A 27,072-nucleotide genomic window follows, 5' to 3' on the forward strand; every position below is an offset into this window, starting at 1 on the left:
AATGAGAATTTAGGTGAGCTTAAAGCCTTTCTAAAATCTAAACTGAAACTTTCTAATTTGTATCCTCCCTGATTTTATTGGTTATATTAAGATAAATTAAGTGAGATTAAAATCTTATTTGATTTATTTACCTTTGCAAATGAAGACCGTTTTAAGGGTTACACATCCTCTGCCTCTGACGAAAGCGACCTCAATTAGTCAAGTCAGAAAGTCTTTAAAAGCTTTGTGTTTATTGCTTCCAGCACGGAGCGAGGTGGTCATTAAGGTACCAAAATTCTCATAAAAATTCCAAAGTTGCACTAGTGAAAAAATGCTCAACAAGATGAAAACTAGTCACATCTTTTTCAGAAAATTCATTAGCTATTTTAAACCATTTTTAACCAAGATTATTTGTTTTATATGTGGCATTCAAGCAGATCCATACCATTTGGATATTTAACCAGCATTTAAATCTATCGTGAGTATATAAATGTACATTTAGGTTTATACCATTTTTAAAAAAAAAAGCTGTACAGTGTTTAGTATGAGCGTTTTATGTTGATCATTGTTAGATGAATTTCTCCCTGTTTACTACTATTTATGAAGGTTTATTATAAAATAAACTAAAGCATAAAATTACTCTCACACACACTGATTTTCTTTCAAAAGTTTATTTAGTATCAAGCAAGAGTAAATTTTGCTTAACACTACAGAACATTTCAAGACTTGAGTTACAAAATACCACATTATTTGCATTTGTAATTTGCTTCCCTTTTTACGCATGTTTGCAAGAGAAAAAACTAGCAAAATGGTTGAAAAATAAAACTAAAAGAACTAAATTGCTGAAAAACCTTTAAAATAAAAGGTTACGCTTATGTTAAAAGAATGGATTAACATATTTAGTAAACCTAGTTTTTGTTTAACACTAGTTAATCAGAGGTTATTTTTTTTGATCACCTATTTTTCAAATACAGTCTGGAAATAACAAAGATCCTTGTTTTACATATCTTTCTGTCCAGGTTGTTCTTTCAACAAAATAGTTTAAGTTCAGTCCAGCCGTTCAATTTTTAAGCACTTTGATTTACTAAAAAGGGATTGTTTATAGAAAAAAATTACTTGGAACAGTATACAGGACTGGTGGAGATTGGATATTTCACAACATCAGACAGTACAATCAGTATCTGGCATATGGCTGATCTCTGTAGATTCCCTTTGTTGTCCTTGCTGAAGGTGCCTTGTGTCTTGAGTTGGTCCATTCTTCTTGCCCTGAAACAAAGAAAAGCAATTATAATTAGACCTTTCCTAATGATCATTGTGGCAGTGTTTGTTTTTACTTATAATTTTTTTAGTTTAATTTTCGAGTTCAGTGCTTTTGCACTGACAGTTGTAGCGAATGAAGTCTAATATTTAACCAAAGAACTGGTGAACTTCCCCATACTGCTCTTCCACCATGCCTCAGTTCTGATTGGGATTAGCTGGGGGTGAGAATGTGTTTAGGCACCTATGATATTCAGTATGGCCTCTAATGAGGCTGCAAAGAAGAGTGCAACTTTGGTGGTAGATTGTGTTGTGGGTACTTATCCTAACAGGACCTGGAGTAAGAACATGACATTCTATGTAGGCTACTGAACAGCTACAAATCTCTCCTCCCCTCCAACTTCTTTTGGTCACTACCAATTTAGGATTACTTTGAATTAGAAAGCTACAAGTGAAAAGTTTCATAATTCCACTATGAACACCTGTGGCTTCCCTTCTGAAAACACAACCTAACACAGCATTTCAGATAACAGTGGATTTCACAGAAACAAATACATTTCCTGTAAAGCGCAAGATCTACAGAGCTGGATTTTTTTTTTAATAATCTTCAAAGAGCAAAGGAAATTGCTTGCCTCGCTTGTAACAACAAAATGAATAAACACACAAATAAAGATTTTCACAACACACACTGAACTGTATTAGTAACAATAATAATGGACTGAATCAGAGTTCTAATGTGTTAGACATAGAAACACATAGGAAGACAGGGTCCCCCCCCCAAGGTGCTAACAATCTTACTGCAAATCTCGAAATATGATGAGGTACAATTAGCATTTTGTACTAAACTTCTGGTAAACAAGTTTGCCCTGACAAATAACAAGCTATCAGTTTTAAGTAACAAAAGATTTAATGAGAAAATTTTAATTTTTTTACCTTAAATATTGTAATGCTACAAAATGTTACATCTTGTGTCCTGCATTAGGCAGGTTGTAAGCTTTATCACTATCGATTTTTCCCTTAGTGAGATACTCTGAGAAATCAGACCCCTACTGTCAAACAGTTAACTTTAATGCTGAAATATACAATGATTTAAGCAATGCAGTCCACAGAGACCAATTTAAAGAACTGTGAGGGGCAAAAATTGGTTGAAGTGACCTCCTCTTTTGATGCACTCATCTAATCAATTACTTTCCCTCAAGTTACTTGCATCAATTCCCGTAGATGACATGTGGCAAACCTATATGTTCAAAGTGTTTCTTATGACAAACAAATCCTAGCTGAGGTCATCATTGCTTCAGGGAGGAGACATCGTAAAATGCACTTCAAAAGATACACCAGGAAATGGTTTTCAGTTATGTTCTAAAAAATGTCATAACATCCATTAACCACAGTCATGATTCACTTGCACCAGTCACTGGCAATTCATGAGTTTTTGAACTTCCTGACTGATCGAAAACTGCATTTCTCTGATCTCTAGCCAGAGGTATGAAGTAAAGGTGCCTTTTAACATGCTTTATGCTTCTAATCCATAACAGATTCCTTTAATTAAACCTGTCACTGCTGCACTTCTGATTTGAAAAAAATTAATCCTATCGTGGCATATGCTTTTTGCTTTATTATGTGCTGTCTTGCCTTCATACAAGTACTCCAGTACCCTTGTGTCTATTACATACCTAAAATACTTTATAGCTTTTATATAATTACTACCTGCTTGAGTTTACAGAACTGGAGCTTGGAAATTAATTTATACACCAAAAGACCATAAACTAAGTGTGCAATGTGCTCAATTCAGCCCTGATTCAGCAAAGAATTTAAGCATATGCTCAAGTCCCACTGACTTCAATGAGTCTTAAGCACATGCTTTACATTAAGCATATGCTTAGGTACTCTGCTGAATTGAGGTTTTATGGCCCAATTCTTTTCCATCCTTACTCACACTAAATATTATTGTACGCTGAAAATAATCCCATTGATTTGGGGGAATGTAATAAATAGGAGTAAGGGTGGAAAATCTAGCCCTTAGTGCTTATTTTTACTGTTATATGGCAAAGATAGCAAACAAAATTACAAAAAACAACAACAACCCCCTCCCCCCCCCGAAACAAACCAACAAATATGTCTCAGTAACCATAAATCTTCAATGTCTATAACAATGGGACTCCAGACCAGCACAAGAGTTGATGCAAGTGGATCCCGATGCAGGATTGCAGCATTCTTGATAAACATTTTTTTTTTTGGTTTAAATTGTTTTTTTTTCAAAATTCTTTAAAATACACTGATAATTCCACTTACAAAGCTACTCACCATAAGAATCATATGTTTCCTCACTAAGTCCATGTCCATAATCATAGTAATCTGTTCCACTGTATGAAAAAAAAGACAGACAACGTAAGTAATGCCGTTAGAAATGTAGTGTTAAGCAACATGTCTTAAATCATGATGGACTAGATTCACAAGGGACTTAGGCACTTTGCCTTTTTAGGTGCCAAAGTCCCTCATTTAGGTGGCAGTGACATTCAAAAAACCATTGTTTAGCTGCCACCTGATGCTGTCGGTGCCTAAGTTTCTGCCAGAAGGCATGCAAAATCATCTAAATCTTGACACTGCACAGCTGCTCGGTGCCCTAGCTTATTTTACAGGGACAACATCCCACAATGTTTTTATGGTCCATACGTTCATAACTATGTATAACCTTTTGTATGATTATTGCTTTAAAAAATATTTTACATGTGATCAAATGCCTACGGCAGGGGTAGGCAATCTATGGCACATGTGCCCAAGGCGGCACGCGAGCTGATTTTCAGTGGCACTCACATTGCCCGGGTCCTGGCCACTGGTCTGGGGGGCTCTGCATTTTAATTTAATTTTAAATAAAGCTTCTTAAACATTTAAGAAACCTTATTTACTTTACATACAAAAATAGTTTAGTTATTTGTTATAGACTTATAGAAAGAGACCTAAAAATGTTAAAATGTATTACTGGCACACGAAACCTTAAATCAGAGTGAATAAATGAAGACTCAGCACACCACTTCTGAAAGGTTACTGACCCCTGGCCTATGGGATATTTGCAGGACACTAAGCAACAAATAAGAAACACCATTTAAAATACAAAATGGGTGATTGTGGTAGTTTGGTATCCAGTAGCCAGATAAATCCAGAGCCAGTGTGGAACACATGGCTATTTGGAAAGTAACTAAATTACAAACTGCTACAACCAAAGCCTTGTCTTCACCAGGAAAAAAGGCTGTGTTCTTATCTTATGTTGGCTAACAAGTGCTAACTAACACAAAGTAAAATCCAAGTCAAGACAACGCAATTTGTAGTTTTAACAGGAGTTCACAGGTAGAGGTAAACGCCAGGCTCTCACATAATCTTTTTATGTACAGAGTAAACAATACATGTATTGCAGTTGCATTTAACTTGCAGAAAGAACTACAGAGCTGAGACAGGTAATGAAATAGAGTTGTCAAATTTGGAAAATACCTGGGCCAAAAGTGTAAAAATTCTGACATGCAAATACAAAACAATAAGAGCAGTGAATGAGTCTCTGTTATTGCCAGTCTAAAGCTGCCTGAACTAAAAATTCTACTAGTGTCTGCACTGTAAAATTCTGAAGACCTATATAAGAGCTAAAATTCTCATCTATGGTTTGTCAGCCCACGTGATACAGACCTGTATATTAAGGACAAAAATGTGAAGCATACAAAGTAGCATAAATTTGTCCTGCAACAGTTCAGTGATAAAACAATCTTAGTTTTGACAATCAAGAACTTTAAATTGACATTCTCTATCATTTCACACAGCATCAGATTATTTATTGTAAGACTGTTATCAAGTCTAGAGGTCTATAGCAGCTGAGCCCAATCCCTGTGCCTGTCAATCCTGTCAGAATTACTTTTGCAGTGTTTCATTTCACAGACCTAAAATGTCTATTAAACAAAAAATGACTCACATTTTATGGCATGTAAACTGCAAAACCAATAAACACTGGAAGGGAGAAAATCACTTATTTGCATTATAAGTACATCAAAATTTATCTTTATTACCTGACAGACTGTTCAGCATTAATAATCAGGTCAAATAATAATGTAAAGTGCTTAAAGTTGCTTAAGGAAGTGCAATGCTCTCTCTCTCTTCCCTGCACCCTCTCCTCTCAGGCTCTATAACAAAGTAATGCTGCTAAGCCCTTGCATGACTGACTTCTGTCTGAACTTGAGAGTCTATAAACAAATATGAAATTTTACACAAGAGGGCAATGGAATGTTTGTAACACAGTGAACATATTTTGTGTAAATGGTTGTAGGGAGGACTGAGGAAAGGAGCAAATATAAAAAATGGCAAGACTACCTATATATCACAGGCCTTCCTATAATTGGAGCCACGTGAAATGCTTTTATTTTTAGAATTTTTTCATTTTATTTTTTGGGAATTTCGCGTTATTTTGTTTTATCCCCAAGCCCTCACGATCCGCCCCCCCTTGCCCTCTGTTGTAATAACTGGGCCTACCCATTTACACGCATTGTAAACTTAATTGTAAGACATGACAGTTTCTAAAATGTCATGTTAACTTATAACGACAAATGGAAAAAAGGTGCAAAAGGGACACAAAAAGACTAAATTAGTCCAAACAAAAAGGACTATTGATATAACTCAAGGACTGAGTTAACATCATGTCTGGTAAAGAAGAGAAGTCTTGGGACCAGAAATCAATGAACAATATGAGGTCTAATTAATGAACAAAATAATGAGAGAATGGGCTATTCCACCTATCACTCCATTTGTTTTTTGTTAAAAGAAAAATACTTTTTGGGGAAAATTAAGGGAAGAACAGAAGCAAATGCTGGCTGACTGAAGAACTAGAAAAGGGGAAGGAGGGAGCTTCACCATGACAACTGTCACTCCCACATTGGACCCCTGACCTTCTTTGTCCTAATCCTGAGAAATGTCCTGACCAGGCTGGGCCAGAGAGAGGGAGCCAAATTTCATTGTCACTCCACTGGCTCCGGCAAAGTCTCCAAACACCGCCTGGGAAGTGAGACTTTGCCATCCCCCTCTCCATGTGTCCTTTTTCCTTCCCCACCTTATTTCTTTTCTTTCCTATCTCTCCTTTTCCTTGTGTCTAAGAGGAGTCTGGCTTAGCTGGCCAAGACTGTATATTTTGCAACACTGCTGTGAGCCTTTGACCAGAAAAAGGCAGCTAAATGCAATTCCCTGAACAGCCCAACATTGGTACGAGTTTGCCAGGTCTCAATATGGCTAATAAGATCACATGCTGTGCCCGTGTTTCTCCAGCAGTGAGGCTGCAAGTGAGTCAGCTCCAGAGACAGAGGCTGCATTTTCTATCTTTGCTGTTCTCTTCTTTCCCCTCTTGTGTGTGTTTGTCTTGCTTTGTCTTCTAGAAAACAGGACTGGACTTCAAATAACAACAACAACGATAGCTCCAGCCCATTTCAACTAACTTTTTCTCATTTCCCTAGAAAGGACAGTTATTGCCATTTTAAATACCACCGAAAAGACTGCAATATGGGATAGGGTGAGGGGAGGGTTTCCTTTTAAAAACTCTTTCCAGCTAAAGGGAAAGGGAACACGAGTTGTTGTTAGAATAAAATTTACTTAATACTCTATATGTTAAATGCTTTAACTGTTTTTCTCTCTTTTCTGTATCTTTAATTAAAGAGTAAAAGGAATTGTAATGGTGTGTTTGTCAATGGTTCTAAGCAGGCTGAGGGCTCTGTATACAAAATCCTGAATCTTGTTTAACACTGTTAATGTTGGACATTGACAGGGTCATGGTAACACCTTTGACTCCTTGGGCCTCTTTATAACATCTACATAAGAAGTGGGCTGTAGTCCACGAAAGCTTATGCTCTAATAAATTTGTTAGTCTCTAAGGTGCCACAAGTACTCCTGTTCTTTTTGCGGATACAGACTAACACGGCTGCTACTCTGAAACCTACATTAATATAATACCTCTCCCCCCAACAACCCTGACTCCACCTGCCCCCCCAACCCTTGCCCCTCTGAGCCTTAGACATCCCTCCCCCGCCTGCCTCGACTCCTCCAACCTCTGCCTGAGGTCCAGGCACCATCGTCTCAATACCCAACTCCTCTGCAGTGATGCCTAGTGCCCAGCCAGGACTCATCACTCCATCCCATGGAAGGAGGGGAAAATGCAGTGCCATGACTCCCTTGATGGTCGTGCTCAGGAGAGGTTGAGCCCCCGCTCTCCCTAGCTCCCTCACCACAATGGCTGCCTCACTCAGGTGTCTGTCTCTCTCCTGCACTCTTCATGCGGCTGCCAAATCCTCCTGCCAGCCCTGCCTCAGTACGCACAGTACACATGCACCATGAATGCATGTGATCCCGGCAGGCACTTCCCCAGGCTGGTGCACTCCGTAAAGTGATATATTAGCTCACTGTTTGTACCTGTGGGTGCTGACACTGGCCACTGAATCTCCCACGGTTAATAAGAAGCTTTGTCTTTTTGTTTTTTGTTTTCATTTTATATGTAGTTTTTTTGTTTTATTTCTGGTTATTGTGTATTTGAGAAAAATATGGGGCTCTACCTCTATAACTGCAGACTCTAAGCAATGCTTGAATTCAAAAGCTAACACCCCATATTTTCTTGGATTAATTAGTATATATCCATCCTCTTTGGAAGCATCTCATATAAAATATGAAGGTACTAAAATCACCTACAGAAGAACTGTCTCATCCAGGAGCGAAAGATTTAGTTTTTGATAACTTTCCTTTTATAGATATTTACTTATAGATCAGGGGTCGGCAACCTACGGCATACGTGCCAAAGTTGGCATGCGAGACGATTTTTCCTGGCACGCGGCATGGGCTGCCGGCTTCTGCCAGCTAGGGTCCCGCCACGGGTTCAACTCAGCACCTGCTGCTGGCCTGGGGTTCCTTCCCCCAGGCTAGCAGCGGGCTGAGATCCCAGCTGGCAGGACCCTGCAGCCGAAACCCCAGAGTGGGGGTCGGGCTGAGCCGCTCAGCCCGCCCCGCTCTGGAGTTCCCGCTGCCGGCTCCTGCCAGCGGGGTCCCCGTGGGTCCAACTCAGCACCCGCTGCTGGCCTGGGGGGAAGGAACCCCAGGCTGGCAGCGGACTGAGATCCCAGCTGGCAGGAACTGGGGGCAGAAATCCCACAGTGGCCGCAGGCCGAGCCAGTCACTGCTCTGGGGTTCTGGCTGCTGGCCCCTCGCCAGCAGGGGTCTCTACCGCGCAGCTCCACTCACCTTGCTTCCGGTTGGAGGCTCCCTTGCAGACAGGGTCCAGGCCTCCAGCCCTGCTCAGGCCTACCAGCCACCTACTCCACTCATATCAGCTTCCAATCTTGGTTTCCAGCCCTTGCTCAGCCTGCTTTCGGGCCTGGAGTCCCAGCAGGCCACCCTGGGCTCTGCTCCTGGCCTTGGCTCAGTCCTCTTCAGCCTCCCTGCTGTGGCCCACTGTCCTGGCTGGGACAGTGAGGGTTGCATGCCAGGCCAGAGGGGGTGCAGCTCAGCACCCCATCTTAAAATTGCTTATCTTAGACCACACTGCCTTGGACCTTGTGCCTGCCTTCTATTGCCATTTTTTTCCCCCCTGAGAGTTGAAGGAAATATTTGACAAAATGGCAGCTCCTAAGAAAGCAAAGCTAGATGTCCTATCATTTCAGCCTGCTTGGACAGATGCATTTGGATTTATTGAAAAGAAGGACTGTGCTATTTGTGCTTTCTGTTATGAAGGTGTTGTCTGTCGCACATCAAGTGTTCGATGACATTTTGAAACGAAGCACGGGAAAACCTTTCTTATGAAGCAGACAAGACTGAATCAATCAAAAAGGCAGTAGCAGCCTATGAGAAGCAAAGCAGTGTTTTTAAAAGCTTAAGTGTAAGTAAAAATCAAGCTACAGAGGGAAGTTACAAGATTGCACAGTGCATTGCAAAAAACAGAAAGCCGTTTACAGATGGGGAATATATAAAAGAAGTTTTTCTCAGCAGTTCAGAGATTTTGTTCAATGATTTGCCAAATAAAGATACAATCACATCTAGAATAAAAGAACTGCCCGTCTCTGCCAGAACAGTTGAGATACGCATAAGTGAAATGGCAGTAAACATTAAGGAAAAGCAGACGACTGCATTGAAAGACACAGCAGTGTTTAGTGTTGCAGTTGATGAGAGCGTGGATATAAACGACGTTCCACGTTTGGCAATTGTTGCAAGATACTGTGCTTCCAATGAAATCCAAGAGGAACTTTGTTGCCTAAAACCCCTGCATGGCACAACAAAGGGGGAAAATATACTGGAAAGTTTTGTAAACCATTTTGAAGAATGAGGAGTTGACATCAGAAAAATATTTTGTGTGACAACAGATGGTGTTCCTGCCATGGTTGGAAAACAGAAGGGATTTGTAAAGTTACTTGAAGATCAAATTGGCCATCCGACAGTCAAATTTCACTGTATCATCCATTAAGAAAACCTGTGTGCAAAAATTTCTAATTCAGAGCTGAATAATGTGATGAATACAGTGGTGTGAATTGTGAATTTCCTTGTTGCTCGATCTGCTTTGACTCACAGACAATTTCAAGCACTGCTAGAAGAGATGGACAGTGCTTATAACGACATCCCACTTCACAGCAACATTCGGTGGCAAGGTTTTGGTGCACTTTGTAAACAGTTTTGAGGCAATCAAGGTCTTGTTGTCGGAAAAAGAACAAAACTACCCCGAACTGGATGATGACAAATGGCTGTGTAAGCTCATGTTCCTAACTGATATCACTGCTCACCTGAACGAACTCAACCCCTGTCTCCAGGGCGCAGGGCAAACAGTTCTGGATCTTTATGAAGCCTGGAAAGCATTTGTTGTGAAACTAGCAGTTTTTTCTAGGGTTATTCAAACTTCTACTTTCTGCTACTTCCAACACATAAAAGAGCTATCGACACGTTGCACTGTCAGTGTCGATGAGATTGGAAAGTACATGCAAGAACTGGAATCAGAATTTTCTGACAGATTTCAAGATTTCCAGCAATTTGGCCCAATGCTTTCTTTTTTAATTAAACCTGAAAAGTTCAACGAAAGTGACTTGGATTTGTCTGTATTTTGGTGGATGGGTGTTGAAGATTTCGAAATGCAACTCATTCAGTTAAAAAGCTCAGAATTGTGGACATCAAAGTTTGTGGATCGCGGAGCGCACTTGAAGCTACCGAGAGAGATCATGGGGCCTCTATTCTGACCTGCTGGGCGTCCCTGCCAGTGAAATTTAACTGTTTGAAGAAAATTGCATTGGCAATGCTTTCAACATTTGGATCCACATACCTGTGTGAACAGGTATTTTCACACATGAAATCTGTCCTCTGTCCCTCTCAGAGTCGGTTAACAACTGATCACTCAGAAGCCCGTGTGCAGCTTAAAGTATCCAAATATGTGCCAGACATTGGAAAACTCAGCAAGGAAAAGCAAGGGCCAGGATCACACTAAACTGATAAAATCTGCATTTTAATTTAATTTTAAATAAAGCTTCTGAAACATTTTGAAAACCTTGTTTACTTTACATATAACAGTAGTTTGGTTATATATTATAGACTTATAGAGAGACCTTCTAAAAAGCGTTAAAATGTATTACCAGAACACGAAGCCTTAAATTCGAGAGTATAAATGAAGATTCGGCACACCACTGCTGAAAGGTTGCCGACCCGTTATAGATATTTACTATTGACAGAGCTGAGCGCATTTCACAAAGAGTCTGCTCTATTATAACTTAAGGTTCCTTTCAAATTAAATGTTTTAATTCATTAGCTGAAACAATCAAGTAATTTCTATTTTTATGGCCATCACATTCCTCACAACGGGTATAATTTACACCTATGCAGAGGACCCATGGTATGCCTGTTATGCGAATAAAGGGACCTTTGGTTTCCAAAACTCTCAAACACTTTCAAAAGCATTAAAATATAAAATAATTAACTAAATAAAAAGTTTAATTCTCTGAATTTGTAAACAACCTGGATGCACATCTTTTTCACATGTTAGAGCAACAAGTGCATCAGCATTTAAAGATGCTGGTCAAAGATTGCCTAAAGTTTGTATTTGTTTTTAAATGGTCTAAATCAAGAGCATTGGAATGGGAGGGGGAAATCTGAAACCCGCTTTGTCAATATTTCAGTATTGCTGAATAATTTTTAAAATACGAAAATTTTCTTTCCTGACAATTTTCTTTCTGAGATTTTCTATGCTGCCCAGATGTCTGAGAATAGCTCCTTCCTACCAGCAGATGGAGACAGTACTCTGAAACTTTTTTGGTGATGTCTGCTCTGATTATGAATAGGGCCCTACCAAATTCTCGGCCATGAAAAATATGTCACGGACTGTGAAATCTGGTCTCCCCCATGAAATCTGGTCTTTTGTGTGCTTTTACCCTATACTAGACAGATTTCACAGGGGAGGCCAGTGTTTCTCAAATTGGAACCTGACCTAAAAGGGGGTTGCAGGGGGGTTGCAAGGTTATTTTAGGGGGGGAGGGGCATGGTATTGTCACCCTTATTTCTGCGCTGCCTTCAGAGCCAGGCACCCAGCTCCCCACCAACAGCAGTGCAGAAGTTAGGCTGCCTTCAGAGCTGGGATCCAAGCCAGCAGCTGCTGCTCTCCAGCTCTGAAGGCAGCACTACTGCCAGCAGCAGCACAGAAGTAAGGGTAGCAGTTCTGCAATCCCCCCTACAATAACCTTGTGATCCTTCCATAACTCCTTTTTGGGTCAGGACCCCTACAATTACAAGACTGTGAAATTTCAGATTTAAATAGTTGAAATCATGAAATTTATGATTTTTTAAAATCCTTGGACTGTGAAATTGACCAAAATGGACTGTGAATTTGGTAGGGCCCTATTTATAAATATATTGCTCACCCATGTTGGCTGAAGCTTTGAAAGCACTAAGGCCATATTTTCTCAACAATATATAACTTCATGTAATTGGGGAAGGGATAGCTCAGTGGGTTAAGCATTGGCCTGCTAAACTCAGGGTTGTGAGCTCAATCCTTGAGGGGGCCATTTAGAGATCTGGGGCAAAAATCCGTCTGGGGATTGGTCCTGCTTTGAGCAGGGGGTTAGACTAGATGACCTCCTGAGGTCCCTTCTAACCTTGATATTCTATGAACTTTAATTCTGAATCTAGTCTGACTGCCATTAGAATTTTAACTATCTACCAGATGCTTCTGTACATTCATATATCTAATATCTACATCTGTTTGTGTGTATGTAACTACCAGGATTTTGATAGTACAAGTATAGTATCTTAGGCTGAAGGGAAGGGAGAGCCTGAAATATAGTAAGGAAAATTAAATTATTAGGTAGGAAAAAAATCCCATTCTCTTTGATTTTCTGTGCCAACCTAAAAACTTGGAACCTCACAAAGCAGTATGTACACAACAGTATGAAGGGATTAGCATCCAACAATAGACTTCAGTATGCTGCTCCTAATTGCTGAGGTCTGGACATTAATCCTATAATGCTTAGAGAGAGTGTGAAGTGAGACCCAAGTAAGTAGTTTACATATTACCAAGAGGGTAGTGTCTAATTTCTCTGTTTAAGAAGTCACCACTGATCAAGGAGAGTGAGCTTTGAGAGATTCTGTCGCTTCCTTATCACCACACAAGTAAGCCACTTGGATGAACTGTTTTATCCAAGTAAACAACATGGTACATAATGTGGACCTACAATAGCCTGTCCTTTCCTGGTGCAGTGTGAAAAATGTGTCACTAATGAACTGAATTTATAAGTGTATAAGATTGTGTAGAACAGGGCCTAAGTTCTCCAATTCTTTTTGCTGTGCAGACAGCTTCTAAAAATAAAACTTTGGTAGACCATAGCTACAGAGTGATTTTTCATTCAGATACAAACAACTGTTTAGTAAAAAGCAACAGAGGGTCCTGTGGCACCTTTAAGACTAACAGAGGTATTGGAGCATAAGCTTTCGTGGGTGAATGCCCACTTCATCAACAGTTTAGTAAGGGCTTTCAGCACCAAGCTCATGCCTCAAAGAGAAATGGCAGCTTGATTGCTGGCTTTAACTACAGCCTGTTATTGCTGGAGATGGCTGGATGTTCCCTAAGTGACAGTTATCTCCAGAAGAGTGGACTTATAAAGGGCTGGCATTCATTCCCAAGTCCAGCCCATCTTGTAAGGATATTTGCTATCTGGACAATCAGAGGATAAGTACATTTACATCAACACCAGACAGTGAACATATTCCATATTTTTGCATAGTGTACATGGGTGTACTCTACAAATATACTATTGTTGATGAATTGGGATATAATGACCCTTTAAGGCTGATGAAAGAATCCTCCAGGATCAGTATTACCACATATCAAGGTATTCCCTAACAGACCGTGTTACAGGGGGCATGATTGCTGAGGGAGAGGAAGTAGTCTCAGAATGGCAGTTCGCAGTTTGGGGAGAAACCCGGACTGTTAACTCTGAAAGGGCTGGTCACTGGAGTGCAAAGAGAAGAATATTCTGGAAGCCCTTTTTCCCAGTGAGTGCCTAGAGGTTGCTTTGAAGTGTAGTGCATAGACAGCCAGTTGGTAGTTCTGGGCTAGTGCAAGGCATAGTGGAAGAAGTGACAAGTAATCCATTGTTTGTTGCTTTTGCTTGTTATTCTATGGTTGTTTGGTTTTTTACAGGCTTTGAGGCTGACTCCTTTGGGGAGAGGTCAGGATAGCTTTAGAAAGAGTAGTTGAGGAAAGCCAGTGGCAGGGAATTTTTAATTTGTTTTTGAAAAGAGCTTTATGGGTTATGTCCAGTAAATTCCTGCTCAAGGAGACATACCCGCACTAGCAGTGACTGAGCTAACTTGCTGAAAATAGAGTGCAGCCACAGAAGTGCAAGTGGCTGGAAGAGCTAGCCACCTGAGTATGGGCCTAGCATCTTGGACAGGTATGTATCTGGGGGGGCTACCACTGCCACTTGCACCACTGTGGCTACACTCAATTTTTAGCACCTTATCTTGATCAGAGTGGGTCTTGATCATAGGTATGTCTCCTTGAGCTGAAATGTATACCTCTATGCTGGAGTGTAGACATACTCTATGTATGTGGACTCTTTTGTTTGGCCTGCTACAGACTGATAGCACAGAACAAGCGAACTAGGGAACAAATGGCCTGTCAAAACAATTGTCTTATTTGTTCTGCCACCACTGTTACGACGATGTCTGACAAACCCTCTTCCCATGTCTTGCCCTCTCAATAGTTATGTCCTAAACCTAAAGTGAGTTAGATCTTCCTGTGTGAGTGGTCCTTATATTAAGAGATTTTCCCAGCAGTGAATTGTGAGAAATGTGTCCTGGATTTTCCTCTGGGGGAATCCTCACATCTCGTTTACTGCCTTGAACATTCTACGGTTGAGTTCCTTCTGGAGCTTCTTGTGTTCTTCTAGATCATCAGTGCCTCTTATGGACACTGCAACCAGACATATATGTGGTAGTGTGTTCTGTCATAAAGGTAGGATCAGGCGGATGAGAGGTACCATTTTTTTATGTCTTCTGTGTTAAAGATACAATGTTTTCCATCTGCTGGAGTGAGAAATGACTGCCCAGGTTAAACCAACTCGCCTGTCATACAGACAAGATGACATCACTGAAAATATTTCAACATATTGTCTTTATCTGCTGACAGAGATGAACTGTAGCCAAGCATGTGGACTGGTACAGATGATCAAAGATAGCTGCTGGTTCATGACTCATTAAAAATAGAGTTTAGATACTATTAACCCCCTCTCAATTCCCCCCGGCCTTGCCATTTTGAAAAAAATTAAGGTTGCAAAGTCAAGCACTCAAAAATTTAGGAAATGTGAGAATTAAGGTTGCTTCTGGAAAACTTAGTTCAGGCTCATGTCCATATGCATTTGCACAGTCTTGAATTACATGATCGCATACTATTTTTACCACAGGACTCCGGCTTGCTTTCTTCAGTGCTGATGATAGACCTGCTCTGGGACTGAATCGATGCCTTGCAATGGAAATTTATTTTTCCTTACTCTCATTCTTGGAAACAGATGAACTGTTTTATCTGAAAAATTTCAAAATAATTTAGCCTGACACACCCTCAGCATGGAAAATTTCAACCCAAACTGTTAAAGTTTGGCAGTGTCATAAGGAACTGAAAACAGGGTCTTATAATGCGAAGTGTCAGACAACCTTGGTGATAGGCAGTGCCACCAGTCCTGCCTTTAATAACCATTGTGGCCTTAACAAATTTATTGTTCAGCATAGTATATGAAGTCCAGGATTTTTAATACTCGACTATTAATTACAGTCATCAGATGCTGCTATTAAAAATGTTGTGAGTCAAAATACACACAAAACACATCTAACAGTGTAGGCTGTTAGATCTTGAAGAAATGCTATATTGTTATTGGATGCAACTATTTTAGAAATTTTTGAATATAGCACTAAAATTTGTGCTCTCCCTTGGTTTCTGACTAGAGCCACAGAACTGCTGCCCTACAGTGATGCCCACAAATATTAGAAAGTGAACATTATAAGGCTTTCATTTTTTTCTTCAGCCGCTGTAGATAAGGTGCTCCTACTTGGGAGTCTTATTTCCCACTGCAAAATATTAATGCTGTACAAAATGTTGGGAAGGGCAGCAGAAAGGACATATGAAGTAGAGGTGATGGACACTAGTCCCTATCACACTGCCAGTAGGCAACTGGCTTTATAAGTGTCCCATGCTGCAGAGGAAGACATACCATGACCAAATTCTTCCCTCAGTAGCAGCCTTCTCTCCTACTGTGTGTGTCAGTCACAGGACATCTATACATGCTGGTGACCTGAGAAAGCTAAACCAGGAAGGAGGTAATGAGGAGCTACTGAATCAACAGCTAAGCATACAAGATCATTGTAAAGGCCGACCAAGCTATCAATATTTTTGCTTATAGCAATCTGCCGTTCTGGTTCCATTAGACTCTGAAGAGACACAACTAAAATAGGTCATTTGTTCTAAAGGGTAATAATGGCTGACACTGCTCTGTTATCCACACATAGCTTCTGATAATACATGTGTTATGTGGGCAGTGCAGGATGGTGGGTTTTGCCATTTACCCATCTTTGCATGTTATCTAAAATTGATTGTGAGGTTATTCCCACTTGCACAGCATCCATTTTGAATAGAATACTGACCAGGGCAATAGGAGCTGTGGCCACTTTAGCCCCCTTGTTATCACTATTTGGCATTGTACACGGTCTAAAAGTTGCAGTTGCAGCTATTGGTGAGGCTTCCCTCCATTAAAATATTCCATAAACAGAAACTATGTCATCAAAATTGGTTAAGCATAACATGTACCCAATACAAATTCATAAAAGAAAGGAAATGCCAAGTTTTGGACACCACTTAGCTGTACCTAATGTGCATTGCATGAGTGATAAACCAAGGTTTGAACCTTGGACCTACAGCACCACAGCACAGACCTCTACCACTAGAGCTAACTTAAGGAGAAACTCAGTAGCCTGTTATTCTTTAGTGAGCCAACCATTACAGAGGGACCGAACATGCACTTTTGCAATGAGTTACACTGTCATCTCACATGATCCATCTATTGTAAAGCGAATAAACCCCTTGAGGGCACTATGACACACTTCCCCTATTAGATGAATATAATGGTCTTCTCTGCACCCTCTGATCCCAGCTCAAAAGAGAGTAAATTTTGTGTGTATAAACTATATAATGTTTTTAACTCTCTCTCAACTCCCAGACTTTCAACCATTTGCCTAACAACCCATAAAAGACAATTTCCCAAAGACGACATAAACCAGCTCTGCCTCTGCTCATAAGTGAAGTTTCATTTTTTTTTTTTATAGCTATATCAACTCCTCCAGCCCTTTCCAATTTGCTGTTTTTTTTCCTCCCAAGTGAAAGTTTATTTGAATCACTGCATCTAAAAAGAGACTCGACTATTTCCGAAAAGAAAGTGTTCAAAAGGGTCAGAAAGTAAAACTGCAAAATTTCACCCAGCTCTAGTGAAAACCATCAACATGTTGAATGTGAATATGCAAACTACTTTATCTTTGAAAAAATGTGGTCTTGGTAGAAATTCTGGTGCATTTTTTGTGGCATTTAGAGATTGAACTGAACTTCTAGATTCAGCACTTTTTTCTTCCATAGGACAGCATCTGGTGCTTGAAGTTGAGAAAGTTAAATTGCACACTTTACTTTTAATATAGTATCACTTTATTGGGAACACACAAACTTTCAAAGAACAGGAATAGGCAGATGGCGCATTAAAGCCCGTTCTTATAACCATTATTTGTTATTCCTATAACAAGTCAACCAATCATTTTAACATCAAGCAGTACATTTTTGAAGAGATGTGCAGAGAGAGATTTAGTCAAATAATTCCCTCTGATAGTGGGAGTTATATAGTTCAATCTCTGCACAATGGTTTGAAAACTTACCCACAAACAACTGTCCAGGCGATCACAACCACAGTATCCAAAGTCCAGATCCACAAATGGAATTAGACTTTTAAGCCCCAGTTTTAGGCACCACTGCAATCCAGAAAACTGCTTGGCTGCTGTGTAGCCCAGTAGACATGCAAATTCACTTGTGCCTAAATTTTCATTGTAAAAGTTCCCTCGTCACTTAAGTTTCTGCTTCTGGGCGTGCATGCTGCTGCCTCACTCTAGGCTTCTGGATGCCTTTCTCACACCTAAGCCCCGGCGCGATCCACAAATCAGGAAAAGACAGACATTCACCCATGTATCTTGCCTGAGAGGCCCAATTTGGTAGGCATGCTTACAGCCCCATTCAAAATCCAGGTGGAAATGCAGGTAATGGCACCTCCCTTATAAGTTTTAGCTCTGTGCTTAGGTCACTCACCCAGGCAGTGGGAGAGAGAGGTTCAATTCCCACTTCTGCCTGATAGGGAGAAAGGTTTTGAACACAGGGATCTCAGCTCTCAGGCGAGTGCCCAAACCACTGGGCAATGCCATATTCTGCCGTGGAGACCCTCAGTTTCTCCTATTGAAGATATTCCTTTTGGACAAAGAATTAGAGTCACTGGAGCAGAGACACTGGAACTCTCACATGGGTGTCCTAACCCCAGTCTATACAGTCATTCATTCTCTCTCTCTCCCTGGCCCAATGACTAAGTATGCCCCGACTCAGGCACATAACTCCTTGATAGGGGTGTGGCTTAGGACACCCCTTCTGGTCAGCATCTCCTATTGGCTAGTTTAGGGATCACCCTGCCTAGTGTGCTGGCTTTTGTGGATCCCACCCTTATGTGCCTATTTCTTCTTTTCATTGTATAGGGAGCCTAGGCACCTAATCTAGCCTTTGTGGGTCCCATTATTGTTCCAGTGATTTTCTAGGCACTTAAGACCTTTTGTGGTTCCGGGCTCATGTGCCTAAAGAAAAGCTATACTCCAAGATTTCTCTCTTCAAAAAAGTGTCCTGTTACTTGTTGAACTGAAAATTACTTGCTCTAGATTCATCTTTGGCAGTTTTCTAAACTTCAGCTATTTTATCTTTTGTGTCAAAATGTTTTGCATTTAGTTCAAGTTGTTTATGTAACTAAAGATATTTTTAATCGACAGTGCTTTTTTAATTAGTTACTATTATAAATATCTGCAATGTATAAGTCCTGAAGATCTCACATTTTAAGATTACTAGCTTATTAACATCTTTCTTAAGTAGAGGTTACACTTCACCTATCCTTTCCTAATGATTTCAGCTCTCCAAAGGAGAAATTCTTATGTCCTATTGATTCTCTTCCACCTTACCTGCATGGTGATAATTCAGACAGAGTTTCAAAAAACTATATCTGGGCAAAACTGAAGAATTTGTGCAATATGAATGAGTTAAGTTTACAATCATAACTTTTTTTTTGCATTTCCTGAATACTTAAAATATGACCGTAATGTTCTTGTAATTGTATTATAATTATAGCAAATAAAAAAATCTATAGCAGTTCTCCAAACTGATTTATTTTATTTATTTTTAGATATATCCTAAAACAAAGTTCAGAGAGTATTACTTAAATCATTTATCGCATACAGGCTAGATTTTGTTTTTTTTTCCAACAGTTGAATTTTCAGGCTTATAAAACAGTCTATTCAGTATCACTAATGCCAACTAAAAATACTCCTAATATTTATTTTATTTAGTAGCTCCCTGATTGGCACCTTGGACTACCATTTGTTTGATTACCCCTCATTCGCTTTCCCCTATTTTCTGAAATATCATATGGTATGTTAGCCTCACGACTTCCATTATCATTAGTCTCTGCTAACTTCCTATGCAATAATTTGGAAGTTTATCCCTTTGTACCATTCCAACTGCTCTACATTTTATAATGTTTACTAAATTTGCAGACTAATCATTTTGCAAAGCATCAAACACTTTTCTTAACCTCAAATTATTTGCTAGATTTGGGGCAAAATTTTCAAAAGCACATAAGTTATTTAGAAGCCTGTGGCTAGATCCACAGAAAGGTATTTAGGTGCCTACTCCATCATCTAGGCACCACTGCCATTCTCAAAACCACAGTCCATCTGCCACTGTTGTTGTATGTAAAGAAGATGAAGTTTTTAAAATGTTTAAGAAGCTCCATTTAAAATTAAATTAAAATGCAGAGCCCCCCGGACCGGTGGCCAGGACTCGGGAAGTGTGAGTGCCACTGAAAATCAGCTCGCATGCCATAGGTTGCCTACCCCTGAGTTAGGACATGCTCCTGGGAAGTGGGAAACCCAAGTTCAAATCCCTGCTCTCCTTGATTTAGAACAAGGTCTTGGAATCCAGCTCTCAAACATCCAGGTGAATGCCCAAACCATCAGTTTATTGAGTATTCTGGAAGGTGGCCTCTCAATTCCCCCTGTTGAAACTGTTCCACTTTACATAAATAATTAACTATTCATTAGACTAAAAAGTGACTGACACTATAGCCTAGTGGTTAGGGTGTTCAGCAGAGATGTGGATTCAAGGCCCTGCTCCAAATCTGGCACAGCAAGGGTTTGAAATCAGGTCTTGCACATCTGAGATGAGAGTCCTAACCACTAGGCTATTGTCTATAATGGAAATGGGGTGGGGAGGGGGATGTTTCTTTGCAAGAAAGGTCTGGGATTTTGGCTGCTAAGGCATGGGTTTTCTAAGCAACTCACCTGGCTTAGGTGCTTAACTCCAGGAAAGTGATTTCTTTCCTCTGCATTTCACTACTAGCTAGCTTGGACAGCTCCCCACTTAGTCTGTAAGGATCCCGTCCTTCAGTGCCTAACTCTCCTCATGCATTGTATGGGGAGCATGGATGCCTAACTTAGGGTTGAGGATTCCACTAGGTGGCAGCCTAGGGATTAGGTGATGCTACACCTAACTACCTTTGGGGATCTAGGCCCTAAGTCCAATTGAAAGTCAACAGAACTTAGATTTCAAAGGCATGTGTGAATATTTTAATTTTTGTCATTATCTTCAAAGGTTATATGATTGAAACAAGTATCCTTATACTTTTTAAGTATAAAAGTTGTATGTGGAAGACAGCACTACATAAATAATAGCCTTTTTATAGACTAGACACAATAAGAATTAAGGGTACGTCTAAAGTTCAAGTTAGGGCTGTGGTATCAAGGTTGAGGAGACATATTTGTGCTAGCTCTCATTGAACTAGTTAGCTAAAAATGTAGTATAGCCACAGTAATGCCCTTGCGTAAGTGCCTCTGGTGTCATATGGGCACGAGTTAGGGTGGCTAGCACGTCTTGCAGCTATTAGCTCAACGAGAGCTAGAGCAAGTATTTGTCCTCAAGTTCAAAGTGCATACATACCCTTAAAAGCAAGTCACAAGAAACAGCAGACTCATTTTCAATTAGAAGCTACAGTACTATCCATGAACATAAGAATGGCCATACTGGGTCAGACCAAAGGTCCATCCAGCCCAGTATCCTGTCTACCGACAGTGACCAATGTCAGGTGTCCCAGAGGGAGTGAACCTAACAGGTAATGATCAAGTGATCGCTCTCCTGCCATCCATCTCCACCCTCTGACAAACAGAGGCTAGGACACCATTCCTTACCCATCCTGGCTAATAGCCATTAATGGACTTAACCTTTATGAATTTATCTAGTTCTCTTTTGAACTCTGTTATAGTCCTAGCCTTCACAACCTCCTCAGGCAAAGAGTTCCACAGGTTGACTGTGCGCTGTGTGAAGAACTTCCTTTTATTTGTTTTAAACCTGCTGCCCATTAATTTCATTTGGTGGCCCCTAATTCTTATATTATGAGAACAAGTAAATAACTTTTCCTTATTCAATTCTTCCACACCACTCATGATTTTATATACCTCTATCATATCCCCCCTTCGTCTCCTCTTTTCCAAGCTGAAAAGTCCTAGCCTCTAATCTCTCCTCATAGGGGACCCGTTCCAAATCCCTAATCATTTTAGTTGCCCTTCTCTGAACCTTTTCTAATGCCAGTATATATTTTTTTGAGATAAGGAGACCACATCTGTATGCAGTATTCAAGATGTGGGCGTACCAAGGATTTATATAAGGGCAATAAGATATTCTCCGTCTTATTCTCTATGCCTTTTTGAATGATTCCTAACACCCTGTTTGCTTTTTTGACTATCACTTTACACTGGGTGGACATCTTCAGAGAACTATCCACGATGACTCCAAGATCTCTTTCCTGATTTGTTGTAGCTAAATTAGCCCCCATCATATTGTATGTACAGTTGGGGTTATTTTTTCCAATGTGCATTACTTTACATTTCTCCACATTAAATTTCATTTGCCGTTTTGTTGCTCAATCACTTAGTTTTGGGAGATCTTTTTGAAGTTCTTCAGTCTGCTTTGGTCTTAACTATCTTGAGCAGTTTGGTATCGTCTGCAAACTTTTCCACATCACTGTTTACCCCTTTCTCCAGATCATTTATGAATAAATTGAATAGGATTGGTCCTAGGACTGACCCTTGGGGAACACCACTAGTTACCCCTCTCCGTTCTGAAAATTTACAATTTATTCCTACCCTTTGTTCCCTGTCTTTTAACCAGTTCTCAATCCATGAAAGGATCTTCCCTCTTATCCCATGACAACTTAATTTACGTAAGAGCCTTTGGAGAGGGACCTTGCAAAGGCTTTCTGTAAATCTAAGTACACTATGTCTACTGGATCCCCCATTTGTCCATTTTGTTGACCTCTTCAAAGAACTCCAATAGATTAGTAAGACATGATTTCCCTTTACAGAAACCATGTTGACTTTTGCCCAACAATTTATGTTCTTCTAGGTGTCTGACAATTTTATTCTTTACTATTGTTTCAACTAATTTGTCCGGTACTGACGTTAGACTTACCAGTCTGTAATTGCAGTGATCACCTCTATTTCCCTTTTAAATATTGGTGTTAGATTAGCGTTCTTCCAGTCATTGGGTACAGAAGCCGATTTAAGGGACAGTTTACAAACTATAGTTAATAGTTCCATAATTTCACATTTGAGTTCTTTCAGAACTCTTGGGTGAATGCCATCTGGTCCAGGTGACTTGTTACTGTTAAGTTTATTAATTAATTCCAAAATCTCCTCTAGTGACACTTCAATCTGTGACAATTCTTCAGATTTGTCACCTACAAAAGATGGCTCAGGTTTGGAAATCTCCCTAACATCCTCAGCCATGAAGACTGAAGCAAAGAATTCATTTAGTTTCTTCACAATTACTTTATCGTCTTTAAGTGCTCCTTTTGTATCTCGATCATCTAGGGGCCCCACTGGTTGTTTAGCAGGCTTCCTGCTTCTGATGTACTTAAAAAACATTTTGTTATTACCTTTTGAGTTTTTGGTTAGCTGTTCTTCAAACTCCTTTTTGGCTTTTCTTATTATATTTTTACACTTAATTTGGCAGTATTTATGCTCCTTTCTATTTACCTCACTAGGATTTGAGTTCTACTTTTTAAATATGCCTTTTTATCTCTCACTGCTAGCATCTTTTACATGGCTGTTAAGCCACAGTGGCTCTATTTTAGTTCTTTTACTGTGTTTTTTAATTTGGGGGTATACATTTAAGTTGGGCCTCTATTATGGTGTCTTTGAAAAGTGTCCATGCAGCTTGCAGGGATTTCACTCTAGTCACTGTACCTTTTAATTTCTGTTTAACTAACCTCCTCCTTTTTGCATAGTTCCCCTTTCTGAAATTAAATGTCACAGTGTTGGGCTGTTGAGGTGTTCTTCCCACCACAGGAATGTTAAATGTTATTATATTATGGTCACTATTTCCAAGCGGTCCTGTTATAGTTACCTCTTGGACCAGCTCCTGCGCTCCACTCAGGACTAAATTGAGAATTGCCTCTCCCCTTGTGGGTTCCTGTACCAGCTGCTCCAAGAAGCAGTCATTTAAAGTATCGAGAAATTTTGTCTCTGCATTTCGTCCTGAGGTGACATGTACCCAGTCAATATGGGGATAATTAAAATCCCCCACTATTATTGAGTTCTTTATTTTGATAGCCTCTCTAATCTCCCTTAGCATTTCATCGTCACTATCACTGTCCTGGTCGCGTGGTCGATAATAGATTTCTACTGTTATATTCTTATTAGAGCATGGAATTACTATCCATAGAGATTCTATGGAACATGTGGATTCATTTAAGATTTTTACTTCATTTGATTCTACATTATCTTTCACATATAGTGCCACTCCCCCCGCCCCCCCGGCATGACCTGTTCTGTCCTGCTGATATATTTTGTACCCCGGAATGATTGTGTCCCATTGATTGTCTCCACTCCACCAGGTTTCTGTGATGCCTATTATATCAATATCCTCCTTTACAATGAGGCACTCTAATTCACCCATCTTATTATTTAGACTTCTAGCATTTGTGTACAAACATTTTAAAAACTTGTCACTGTTTATTGGTCTGCCCTTTTCTGATGTGTCAGATTCTTTATGTGAATGTTTCTCATCTGGTCTGGCCCAAACTTTATCCTCTTCCATCCTCTCTTCCTGACTAAAACCTAGAGAATCTCTATCAATATGCTCTCCTCTAAGAGAAGTCTCTGTCTGACCCACGTGCTCCTCTGCAGCAATAGGCTTTCCCCCATTTCTTAGTTTAAAAACTGCTCTGCAACCTTTTTAATGTTAAGTGCCAGCAGTATGGATCCACTTTGGTTTAGGTGGAGCCCATCCTTCCTGTATAGGCTCCCCCTATCCCAAAAGTTTCCCCAGTTCCTAATCAATCTAAACCCCTCCTCTCTACACCACAGTGTCATCCACGCATTGAGACTCTGAAGCTCTGCCTGCCTACCTGGCCCTGCATGTGGAACAGGAAGCATTTCTGAGAATGCTACCATAGAGGTCCTGGATTTCAATCTCTTTCCTAGCAGCCTAAATTTGGCCTCCAGAATGTCTCTCCTACCCTTCCCTATGTCATTGGTACCTACATGTACCACGACCACCGGCTCCTCCCCAAAACTACACACAAGACTATCTAGATGCCTTGAGAGAGCTACAACCTTTGCACCAGGCAGGCAAGTCACCATACGGTTCTCCCAGTCATCACAAACCCAGCTAGCTATGTTTCTAATGATCGAATCTCCCATTACTAACACCTGCCTTTTCTAATGACTGGAGTTTCCTCCCCCGGAGAGATAACCTCAGTGCGAAAGGATACCCCAACATCATCCGTAAGGAAGGTCCCAACTATGGGAAGGTTTCCCTCTGCTTCTGTTGACTGCTCTTTTTCCCTGAGCCTTTCAATCTCCTTAACAGCACAGGGGCTGTCTGACTGGAGGTGGGACAAATCTACAGTGTCCTGGAAAGCCTCATCAACATACCTCTCTGCCTCCCTTTGTTCCTCCAGTTCTGCCACCCTGACCTCCAAAGCCCATATGTGGTATGCTTGTGATAATTCTTTTAGAGGGTTGCTTTGTAATAAATTATGTACTTCCAATAAATAAATGTGTCCCAGGTGCTCCGTAATCAACAATTTGCAAGATACTAGCCATTTAACCTATCACAGGAAATCAAACTGTTATAGATAGGATCGATCGATTCCTGAATACATCAGAGACTGAAACATATTCTGCTACCAGCAGTAAAATGCAGAAAATTACACGTTGAAAAGCTGTAACAGACACTGTTTTGCATATAATCCATATTTATACACCCTGAAAATGCATGATTACTAAGATGCCTAACAATGTAAATTTAAAACATTGAGCCCCACAAACAAAATGTCAGCAATTAAATTTTAGTACAACTTTGAAATACCATCATCTGCAAATCAATGCATTAATGAAACTTTAAAATTAAAATTCCCATAATACAAAGACACTGCTGCTTACCAGCCTAAGAAACTTTCTTCTGATTGTATGCTTAGTGGCAGCTATGGATTCAAGTACAGAGTATCAGGAAAAATCTTCCTGACGTATATTAAGTTGTAAAATTGTTTCTAAGGACATTCCAATGGTTGAGGTGAAAACTATAGCTGGTCAGGAAAAAAACCTTTGATAGAATAATTTTCTGAGGTAAAATGCAATTCCATTGAAATAAAAATGCCTTGGAAAGTCATGCCAATTTTACCAAAATTTCATTTAGGAAAAATAAAAAGAAATTTCCAACAGTGTCAAAACATCCCGTTTTGACACTGTCTAAATGAAACATTTTGATTGTTCAGTTTGAAATGACTTTTCATTTCATTTTTTTAATATTTTGCATTGTATATTATAACACATTTTAAAAAGTCAAAATCAAATAAAAATGTTCCCATCATTCTTATACATTTTTTGAGTTGTCCTTAGAGGGGAATTTCAAAATTTTCAGGTTTCATTCCAATCTGAAATGAAGCAAATTTTTAAATCTTATAAACCTTAGTGAAATGGAATGTTCACCCTCTGAGCAGTTCATGAAGTATGGACATTTTAAAGCAGACTGAAAAGTACGGTAGTAAACTTACCGGATGGTACGATCATTCAAAGGATGAATATAGGCAAACAATACAGGAATGCAGGGGCAAGATTAGAAAGGCAAAGGCACAAAATGAGCTCAAACGAGCTACAGGAATAAAGGAAAACAAGAAAACTTTTTATCAATACATTAGAAGCAAGAGGAAGACCAAAGACAGGGTAGGTCCACTGCTCAGTGAAGAGGGAGAAACAGTAACAGGAAACTTGGAAATGGCAGAGATGCTTAACGACTTCTTTGTTTCGGTCTTCACCGAAAAGTCTGAAGAAATGCCTAACAGAGTGAATGCTAGTGGGAAGGGGGTAGGTTTAGCAGATAAAATAAAAAAAGAACAAGTTAAAAATCACTTAGAAAAATTAGATGCCTGCAAGTAACCAGGGCCTGAAGAAATGCATCATAGAATACTCAAGGAGCTAATAGAGGAGGTATCTGAGCCTCTAGCTATTATCTTTGGAAAATCATGGAAGATGGGAGAGATTCCAGAAGACTGGAAAAGGGCAAATATAGTGCCCATCTATAAAAAGGGAAATAAAAACAACCCAGGAAACTACAGACCAGTTAGTTTAACTTCTGTGCCAGGGAAGATAATGGAGCAAGTAATTAAGGAAATCATCTGCAAACACTTGGAAGGTGGTAAGGTGATAGGGAATAGCCAGCATGGATTTGTAAAGAACAAATCGTGTCAAACCAAACTGATAGCTTTCTTTGGTAGGATAACGAGTCTTGTGGATAAGGGAGAAGCTGTGGATGTGGTATACCTAGACTTTAGTAAGGCATTTGATACGGTCTCGCATGATATTCTTATCGATAAACTAGGCAAATACAACTTAGATGGGGCTACTATAAGGTGGGTGCATAACTGGCTGGATAACCGTACTCAGAGAGTTGTTATTAATGGTTCCCAATCCTGCTGG

The 27,072-nt window shown here is 39.9% G+C and overlaps 1 protein-coding gene across 2 annotated transcripts in view; it reads right to left on the reverse strand.

Moving 5' to 3' along the window:
• KHDRBS3 (KH RNA binding domain containing, signal transduction associated 3) overlaps window positions 1–27,072 on the reverse strand; it is a 208,936-nt gene that overhangs the window by 3,182 nt on the left and 178,682 nt on the right. The window contains exons 8-9 of one of the 2 annotated variants that reach the window (XR_008444117.1): window positions 3,541–3,599; window positions 1,096–1,245 (exon numbers count right to left, since the gene is read on the reverse strand). Coding sequence is in view for 1 of the 2 variants with exons in the window: in XM_054021074.1 (XP_053877049.1) it covers window positions 1,154–1,245; window positions 3,541–3,599 (151 nt within the window). In the remaining variant the exon portion in view is untranslated. Of the gene's footprint in view, window positions 1–631; window positions 1,246–3,540; window positions 3,600–27,072 lie in introns of those variants that run through there. The other variant, XM_054021074.1, reaches the window with a different exon arrangement.

The sequence above is a fragment of the Malaclemys terrapin genome, chromosome 2, assembly GCF_027887155.1.
Source record: "Malaclemys terrapin pileata isolate rMalTer1 chromosome 2, rMalTer1.hap1, whole genome shotgun sequence".
In the NCBI taxonomy this organism is placed as follows: domain Eukaryota; kingdom Metazoa; phylum Chordata; order Testudines; family Emydidae; genus Malaclemys; species Malaclemys terrapin.